Genomic DNA, 9,724 nt, shown 5'->3' on the forward strand with positions numbered 1-9,724 from the left:
AATTATATTGTTTCTATATTGTGGTTATTTATTTATTATTGTGAGCTGCCCCGAGGCTTCGGCAAATGGGGTGGCATAGAAGCTTCCTAAATAAAGAAATAAGTGATGCTTCTCTCTCCTCCCCGGCAGCTGGAAGGCTGAGAGTGTGCCGATACAGAAAACAGTCGGACAGAGCTGTAAGGAATGCAGATGAAAGCTAATTAACATCCCAGGACTAACTTTGTAAGAAAATTTATAAGAAATATATATAAGAATTATATCTTATACATATATATATAAGGTCATCAGATTCAAGCCTTTCCTGATCTATGTAATGAGACTTTGCAGTGGAGAAGAGATATGTCTCAAGTCTGTCAAATACTCCAAAGAATTCCATAAAATATAGTTGAGGGTTCCCAATTTTTATGAAGTTTGCATATAATGCTAAACTGAGAGACGAGACAGGATTGTCCTTTATCCCCAATATCTTTTGCTTTAATGATGGAAATATTGGCAAATGCAATTAGGAATGATAGACAAAAGGAATTGGAGTCCGTCAGAAAATTAAAATTAATTTGTTCACAGATGACACATTGCTAACATTTCAAGACCCAATAAATACTATAGAGAGAATATATTCACATTTAAAGGAATTTGGGAAATATAGTGGATTGCATGTTAATTGGGAAAAAGCTGAAATGATGTTATATAATCATAATAGTGAAGAAGTGGATATGTATATTAAAAGAAAAATGTAAATTAAAAATAGTGCACAATATTTGATACTTAGAAATTGATATTCCAAAAGATAGTCAAGAATTAAGAAAAATTATGAAAAATTAAAAGAAGGACATAAAAGATAAAACAGGAAAATATGAAAAGGTACAATTGTCATGGTTTGGAAGAATAGCAGTTAGAAAAATGAAAATACTGCCAAAGGTTTTTTTGTTGTTGTTGTTGCTTTTTGTTTTGGATGATTCCAGTCAGGTTTCATGATCATGAATTAACAGAGATGCAGAAATTATTGGAGGTTTATTGTAATGGAGGGAAGAGAGCAAGAATAAGTAAAGTGCTGTGGTATGAATAACAAAAAAAGGAGGGATGGGCATTCCAGATGTTAAAAGTATTGGGTTGCAACCCAATTAAAGATAGTTCCAGATATTGTAGCCCAAAATAAAGAATTAATATGGATTGATATCGAATTAAAAGAATTAAGGGAAATAGGTGATCATTTAGAGACATACTGGTTTAAAAAGGATATTAAAAAGATTAAGTGAATTCAAAATCCCTTTTTAAAAAATACGATGGCATATGGGAAAAATGGAGACAACAGTTAATCCCAGGAACTTCTCAGTTAACACCAGTGGTCGAAATGGAGAAATTCCCAAAAATAGAATTAAAGGATTGGAAAACGAACTTAAAAAATAACCATGTATACACATATATATAGACGGGAAGACTGGAAAAATAAGATAAAAATATATTACAATTGTGGAGTATATTGCCAGAGGTTAAATTAAATAGGTTAAATCTAATTCACTTNCCCGGGAACTTCTCCGTTAACACCAGTGGTCGAAATGGAGAAATTCCGAAAAATAGAATTAAAGGATTGGAGAACTAACTTAAAAAATAATCGTGTGTGTGTGTGTGTGTGTGTGTGTGTAGATGGGAAGACTGGAAAAATAAGATAAAAATATATTACAATTAAGGAGTATATTGCCAAAGGTTAAATTAAATAGGTTAAATATAATTCACTTAGACAAATGGAGAAAGATGGAGGATAAATTTAAAGAAGAAAGGCAATTAACAAAATTTGAAACATTATAAAAGAATTGAGTTTGAGGAAGAATGTACAAGTAAAGGAAGAATTGCCAAAATCGATAGGATATTAATGGAGTTAGGGAATCAAACAAAAAGTTTAAAATCCATTTGGGAATTAGATGTAGGTGAAATAAAAGACAAGGACTGGAAGAATATTTGGAACAGAAGAGATCACTGAGAATGGTGTTATTACTGTTGAAAGAAAAACAAGATATAAATGAAGCTAAGCAAGAATTGATTGTAAGTATGATAATGGCAGTTGGGCTAGCAATAGTTCAATATTGGAAACAGAATTGCGTTTTGCAAAGGCATGAATGGTGTAATGAAATATGGAACGTGGTAATTAATGATAAACTGGTGACAGAAATAAAACTTAAAAGAGGGTTAATGAAAGCAAATGAATATAATGAAATCTGGGAAGGTTTTGTAAAAGCGGTACTGATAGAAGGCAAAGGCTGTAAACCCAGCCAAGATTATATGAACTTCTGGAGGGGATATGGAAATAATTGAAGCATATTAAATATTATTAGTTGTTATGGTGTGTGAACGGTGGTAGCATTGGTCTCCGGGGTGGCGGGGGCACTTTATCGTTTACTTTTTATTATTGTTTTTGTTATATTATTATTGTTGTGATGTATTGTAATTATGGGGGGGGTTTTGCAAAAAAAATGGGGGGTAAAAAAAAGAAATCAAACATGGGAGATCCGTGGAAGCGGCTGGGGAGAAGGGGACGGTCTTCCTCAGTGTTGTCCGCAGAAGTGGGGTTTGGTCGAGGCGTGTGCAGTGCCCGATCAAGCACTCCAGGGGCGGGAGGTGGAAAAGGCTTTATTCTGCAGAAAAAGGCCTCCCTGCACAGAGAGGGCAAAATGGCGCCCCGCAATAAAGTACTTTCCTTTTTATCCTGTTTTACGGGAATGTCAAAAGGCACTGGCAGAGTCTTGTCTTTCAGGGTCACCGGACCGGCTCTTTCCTAAACCCCTGTATGGGCACATCCAGGGGAACTTGGCTCTCTCCTTCAGCCATGTCGCCATCTGCTTTATGGAGCAATATTGGACTACCTCACAGGAGTGTTGTAAGTATCATTGAGAACAGTGTTTCTAAGGGCTCTACTTAAAAAAAAGCTTAATAAATGGGTAATAGTAACAATAATAGTTTTTATTCAGTAGTCTGGTGGGGCCTCAGGACTGGCGGGATGCCGGTGAGGGCCCGCTCCGGGCTCCCCTCCCTGCGCGGCCTGAGGACCCTCTGTCAGCCTGGGCACCTGGCTGGATGAGGGCCAAGGAGGACCGTGCCACCCACCCCTTGATGCCCCCCGTTTGCTCATTTACACTATTCGCACGCCGCTAAATGCTTTTGAATCCCTCATCCGTTTCCATAAATGTATCAAAATCACACGTAAATACAAACTGAAAGACAAAGGAATGCAGCGCAATTACGGGGAGCCAGATGGGGCCTGTAATGCCCTAACTCTCTTGGTGTCGGATTGGTCCCTCCCGGACCCTCGACCAGAACACCTTTGCTGCCCTCGGAGGCTGGCATCCCCCGGGCGGCCCTGAACCCGCCGCCTTGACCCTCCCGGGAGCCAACCCAGCACCCTTCACCCTGAGCGGGTGACGGCGCGGCTCGCCAGGGCTTCCCCGCATCCCGCCTCCTCCAGCTCCGGCCTCCCCCACCCGGCCTTTTCCGCAGCGCTTCCCGCGATCGCTCCTCCTGCTACGGCCTCCGCTTTTCCCGCCAGGTGCCAGTTGCCGGCTGCAGGCCCGCCATTGGCTGAGCTGGCCCATGATGTCACAAAGGCCCCGCAGCCTGCGCTTCCGAGGTACGGACGGAAAGGCGAGCGCTTGATTTCGGGGAGGGAACCCTCGATTTTGGCGTGTGCGGACGGTGTGGGGACAGGAAAGCAGGCACCCATTGCCGGAAAGCCGGTGCATCTGGGAGGATCATGTGCCACACCAGGGCCCCCTACCCTCGTTCAGTGGAGATTCGGGGCTCCAGAGGAAAGGGTTTGGGGCAGCTGTCCTTGGGGGCAGCCTCTTGCTTCTGGGTCCAGGAAAACCCCTCCCAGTCTGAGCACTGGCAAAAGACATGCAGTGCTCTGATTCCCAATGTTTACTCTCCATTTTTCCTTAGTTTTGGCACTGCTTTCTTGGTTCCAGGCAGTTAGAAACATAGAAACAGAGTGAGTCAGAAGGGGTCTCCTGGGCCATCTAGTCTGACCCCCGGCTCCAGCCGGCTCCGCTCATGACCCGCCCACCACGTGCATGTCTCGTTCCCCAGATGGAGTTTCTTAATTCATACATGGCAAGTAGTTCAGAAGTCTGACATTTTGATTCCCAAGTTTTTGCAATTCCATGCCAGCATGAAAGTCCTTTGGAAGGATGCAGCTTCCAGTCAAAGAGCGTGTAATATCGGCCTGCCTGGCCTTTCTTAACACCACTGGGGCAAAAAGTGGTCTTTTTCTCCTTGTTCAGGAAAAGCATGACTTGCTCTCCCGGAAACCTCACTTCCACCCTGATGGGTATTTATCCGCTGCATCGTCTTTCTCTGGCCACTCTCTACCTGTCCATTTCTTCCCACGGCCACCAGCTTTCATGCCCGAGATGGGGGCAAAGATTCAGCCGATTTGGCCCCAGAGCAGCTTGTGTGGCAGAGGTTCACTTGGGCTGCATCCTGCTGCCTCCTGCTGGGGGGAATCAAGCAGACAGAGCGCCCCACGGGGACATGTCCTGCACCTCTGGTCCCGCAGGTCCAAACCTCAGCTTTCAGTGGTGCAGTGAGCTGAACAGCACAGCAGCTTAATTAAGAAATTTAATTGCAAAGGTACCGAACTCAGCCAGTCAACAGCTGGGGCAAACCAGGGTGGACCCCAGACCAGGGTCGAAAGGGGCCTGAGACGAGACTTAGAGCCAAAACCAGCTTTATTCTAGTGCACTATAGAATGAAGGGAGACAAAAGGGGACATTCAGCCCAAAGCAGTGTCTCGAAAGTTGCATCCCAGTACATGTGTTTTATACCCTAGGTAACCACTTAGGTCCAATACACATCTGATACATCCATGCATCAATGTACGCACCCCTCCCGTGCTGGAGAAAGAGTCCTTCTGTCAAGGACCAGGCATTTCCCATGTCTGTTTCTTATCTGCTCGAGATTCACACAGGCTTGCCATGTTCTGACTCCCTGCACATTTGCAACTTTCATGGCAGCTGTAACCAGTTTCCACTGTCCCTTTGATTACTGTATTCGAGGTCAGGCTAGCGTGTTCGCTGTGGGTTACACAAAGTTCATTTTGNTGTCCCTCCTCCAGCCAGATCTGCATCGGAGGAGAGAAGGGGGGCGTCTTGCATTTGCCTCGATTGCCAAAGCTCATGTCAGACTTCATAAGGCACAAAAAAGGGGCTAAGCGAGACGACACCAGAAACCTGAAGAGGAGCAAATCGGGCATCTGTCCCTGAAGGAAATTGCCAGAATTATTCTCCTTTCATGCTCAGTCTGTGACCTTCAGTTTGGAGTGATCTGAGGCAGGAGGATTCCCAAGATCTTGGGTTTTTGCCCCAAGCTAGTGGGTATTTCCGAAGCTCACTAAGTTGCCAACGGTGGATGGTGGAACCCCTTTCTTGGACCTTTGGGGGTCCAGGAAGTCCAAATTGCTGAAGCTTTCGTTGTGGGCCAGATGTCCTCTGGGGGGATTCCTTGGTGCCCAGGAGAGGCCGGCCCCCTGCCAGGCGCTGGAGAGGTTCTGCATTCATCCAAGGGGTGCTCTTTCTGCAGAGCCCCCAGAGGTGACGGTGACCAGAAGGGCAGGCCAGGACGACACGGAGACCCTCACCTGCCGGGCCTACGGCTTCTACCCCCAAGAGATCGACATGGTGTGGACCAGGGATGGGGAGGTCCGGCAGCAGGACGCCTCCCGTGAGGTCCTGGCCCCGAACTCAGATGGGACTTTCTACGCCTGGCTCAGCGTCAAAATCAACCCCTGGGACAGGGTGCGCTTCCTGTGTCGCGTGGAGCATGACGCCTTGCAGACGCCGGTGGAACTAGCCTGGGAGGAGCCTGGTGAGGGACTGCAGAGGTGGGCCGGGGGGGGGGGGGGCTTCTTCCTTGGAGAAGAGGATCCTGGGAGGTGAATTTTCCCCTGAGGGAGATGTGGGCCAAACTGTGAGAACCCTGCGCTGCACCCGTGATCCCTGGTTGGCATCATCTGGGGACGGCTCACTGATGTGCTTATGAACACTGCTTTACCCACCTGAGGCAACCAAGCCCTGCCTCGTGGGCCCTCAGGTGGAGCTCTGTGCCGCAGGCCGAAGCTGACGGCCCGCTCTGCCCGAGCTGAGGTGCCACGGCTGCACAAGCTTGACACATTCTTTGCAGATGCGTCCAGCAAATCCCAGCATGTGCGATCTTGGGCTTCCAGCTTCCCCCTTGAGGAAGGAGCCCTCACCTCCTGCCAGAGCTCAGGAAGGACCCAGGCAGCCCTGAACATGGGATGGAGGGTGGGGGCTCGTCCGTGCTCCCCCCCCAGTTTGTTTCACCTTTCCAGATTCCAAGGACTGCCCAGTCCTCCAGCCACTCATTGCATGAAGCAGACTTCAAAATGTGGCCTCCTTTGCTCTTCCCCAAATCCCCCTCCAGCGTCCATCCTTGACCACCTTATTTGGCCCACCACGGGGGTCCTCGTGCTGCTCCCGGGAATTGTGCTTGCTGTGTTATCCCTCAGTAAGTAAAATTAGGGTGCATTTTCGGGGTGGGGAGAGTGGGTGGGCTGCTTCACCCAGAAAAGCTGCCACGGCCCAATTTCATGTGACATGTTGTCACAGCGCAACTGCTTTGGATCATCCTGGCCTGTTCTGGGCCTGGGGGAGGTTCTCCTGTCAGGAGGAGCCTGTAGAAACATCTGGAGGGCAACAAGGGGGTGGCTTTGCAGCTGCAGAGGATGAGACGGGACGGTCCCTGACCTGGAGCTGTGGCCGTGGTTGTGTTTCCGCAGAGGCGCTTCGAGGTGCCTACGGACCAGCATCGGGTGAGTGTGTCCCCCTTTTGCTGGGTCTCTCCAAGGCCGGGCAGGCCCCTCTCGGGTGCATATGGGGCCCCGGGAGGATCCGCTCAGGGGTGGAGGGAGGCGGAGGAGGGGCTCTGGCTCAGCCCGGTGATGCGGCCGCCCGGAGTGCCGAGAGAGAAGCGCCCAGCCTGCCAGTGAGTCAAAGGGAGCTCTTCCCATCAAGGGGTCCTGGGGCCCCGGCCCGGCTGTGTCTCTGCCCCAGACCCACCAGACACGCCATGAGACCCCGAGAGCGTGTGTGTGCTTGTGTGTGTCTCCTGCTCTCCCAGTGGCAGGAAACACGCACCTCGGAGGACTAACGGGTGTGTTTGTGTGCCCACCTCTGTCGGAGCATTTGCAGAAATGCTGTCTAAAAACCACTCTGCCCTCGGGGAAATCCTTGCATGCACGGGTATCGTTCATGTGCGCATGAGCTCACCTGATGGAGGAGGTCTGAGCGGCTCCTGCTCTTGGGCAGAGAGCCGGCAATCGCAGGAGACGGCTGCCAGCGTCCGGGACATGGGCGGCGGGGTGTCAGGTCAGGGCAGCAGGACCCAGGCAACCGGCACAATATGCAGGCCCATCCCAAATCGTAGTCCGTCAGTCCAGGGGTCAAGGTGAGCAACAGAGGAGCAAGGCAGGTCAATCGGAATGGAGCAGAGCAGTCAATGCCAGTCAGGAGTCAGAAGCCAGAGGGACAAGCCGAGGAGAAGCAGAAACCTGGGACTGGAGCGGAAGCTGGAGCAGGGGAAGCCGGGCAGGGCCCAGACACAGAGGCAGCAGCGAGGCAACCGGCAGTGATTCCAGAGAGAGGCGCCAGCGGGAGCAGGGGGCTCCAGCAACGCCAAAGACCCTTTGCTGCTGAGGCAGCTTCTGGACAGAAGAGCCGGTTCTGCTAGAGCCCTTCCCTCTGGGCCCCCAGGTGGTGCTCGCAGCAGCCCATGTGGCTGGAATTGGTGGAGGGCCCGGTCCCGCAGCCGCCAGGGCTGCTGTTCCGGTCTCTGGCCAGGAGCCCCGGCTCTGCCTCAGAACTGCACAGCAGCTCTCCTCCTGCCCTCCGGCCTGCCCCTGGCTGCAGCCCCTTCTCGGTGCCCCACAAGCGAAGGGGGCCGCTGTATTCGGGGTGGCATCAGGTCAGGGGAATCCTCATCTGTTGCGCTGCCTCTGGGGAGCTGCCCTGGCCTCCCCGGGTGCCCCATCGCTGCGCTTCCGAGCAGAGCGCTGGGGCCGCCTGCCCTGGGGGGCGTCCGGAGAGGCGTCTGGGGGGAGCCTGGGGTGTGGGACCGGGGGACCTCTGACGCGGAGCTGTGCTGCATTTGTGTGTTTGCAGAGATACTTCAAGGCAGCTACAGAGCCACAGAACGTGAGTGTCGCCTCCCTGCTCGCTTGTTTGCTCCCACGCAGGGCAAACGCCCCAGGTTTGTTGGGCCCCTGAACCCATGGTCGGGCTTCGGATGGCAGTACCTGTGCTTGTCTCTTTGCAGAGCGTCTTCAAGAGGGTTATGAAGAAGCAAGAGGTGAGTGTCGCCTCCCTGGTCGCATGCCAGCTCCACCGCCAGGCTGGCCGCCCTTGGGCAGGAAACGGAGGGGGGCAAGGAGGGCCATTTTTTTATAAAGCAGGCCCCTCTCCTGGCCCGGATGGCCCCCCTCTTGGCTGGAGTCAACGGAGCCCCCATTCTGTGTGTCCCTGTCCATGGGGCGGAAACTCCCTCTCTGGGGCGCCTCTGGGCACGTGCCCGGCCTCCGTGTGGGAGCTTTGGGGCCTCCGTCCCTCGAGCGAGGGAGGGAGCGGCTGGAGAAGTGCGTGGTGGGGAGCGAGGGGGGGGCGTTGGGGCTGCAGGGGGAGGTGGAGGACTCCTGACCTGGAGCGCGGCCTCTTTGTCCCTTTGCAGGGAGACTCCAAAGGAGTTACAAAGAAGCCAAAGGTGCGTGTCGTCTCCCTCCTTGTGTCCTTCTGCAAACACGGGGCATGCGTCCCCTGCGTGGGGATGGAGGTCGTGGGAGGGGCAGGAGGGGGGTGCAGGTGGGGGTGGGCAAGGACTGGAGGTGCAGGTGGGGCTGGGGGGTGGAGAGGATCGTGGCAGCCGGGGGTGAAGACACGGCTGCCCGCTGCGCCCCCTCCCCAGGCGACCTCCCTCCTCGAAGCAGCGCTGCAGGGAGAGAATCGTGCCCCTGGGCCTGCTCTGCCCCTGCGGGAATAACGGGCCCCCTCCGAGCGGCAGGCTGCTGCTCATGGGAGAGCACCGGGAAGGCCCAGAGGGAGGCTAACGACCCGAAGAGCCGTGGGTCTCGGGCAGGGAGCTTGTCCTCCCGGGAGGGGCTTCCGCAGAGCCATGTCCGGCAGGTATCTGGGGAGTGAGAACAGGCAGGTTTATGGGGCGGAAGGGCTGAGTCCGAGCATTTGGCTGCCCCAGAAGTATAGGGCAGGGCTGATCCGGGGCCGAGGGAGATGCTCGCCGCTGGGCAAATTGACTGACTCCTGTGGGTTCCTCAGGCCCCTTTGGGGTTGGCTAGTTCGATCCGAGATGCACGTCCCTGTTTGGGTCTCAACGGATTCTGCCTTTTTCTAGGGGCAGCAGGGCCACCTCTGGGAGCGTGTGCCTGGCTCTCCAGGGGAGCTCCCCCCCTGCAGCTGTGTGGGGAGCTCTGGGGCCGGGAGACGGTGCCTGCCCCCGTTTGAGGTCCCTGCACCCCCTCAGTTCTGCAGGGAGCGTTGGCTTCCCTTCTCCGGAGGGAGGTGTGTGGAGGGGGGAAACATCTGGGGGAAGGAAGCTTGGAGGCTTCGTGGCTGCAGGGGGTGAGACTGGTGGAGCTCTGACTTGGGTTGTGCCTCATTTGTGCTTTTGCTTGGACTTCCTCTCAGAGCCCCAAAAAGTGACTATTGCCTCT

At 52.7% G+C, this 9,724-nt stretch overlaps 1 protein-coding gene across 1 annotated transcript; it reads left to right on the plus strand.

Annotated features, from left to right (window-relative positions):
* Positions 1–3,538: 3,538 nt before the first annotated feature.
* Positions 3,539–8,858, plus strand: LOC123021740 (H-2 class I histocompatibility antigen, alpha chain-like; the record flags this gene model as incomplete). The annotated part of the gene is made up of 7 exons (XM_044426778.1): positions 3,539–3,619; positions 5,471–5,853; positions 6,430–6,513; positions 6,785–6,817; positions 8,166–8,198; positions 8,320–8,352; positions 8,728–8,858. Coding segments are annotated over 7 exons (778 nt in total), but the record flags the coding sequence as incomplete, so codon positions are not given.
* Positions 8,859–9,724: the final 866 nt, after the last annotated feature.

Source organism: Varanus komodoensis, unplaced genomic scaffold (genome assembly GCF_004798865.1).
Source record: "Varanus komodoensis strain SLA01 unplaced genomic scaffold, ASM479886v1 scaffold1819, whole genome shotgun sequence".
NCBI lineage: Eukaryota > Metazoa > Chordata > Lepidosauria > Squamata > Varanidae > Varanus > Varanus komodoensis.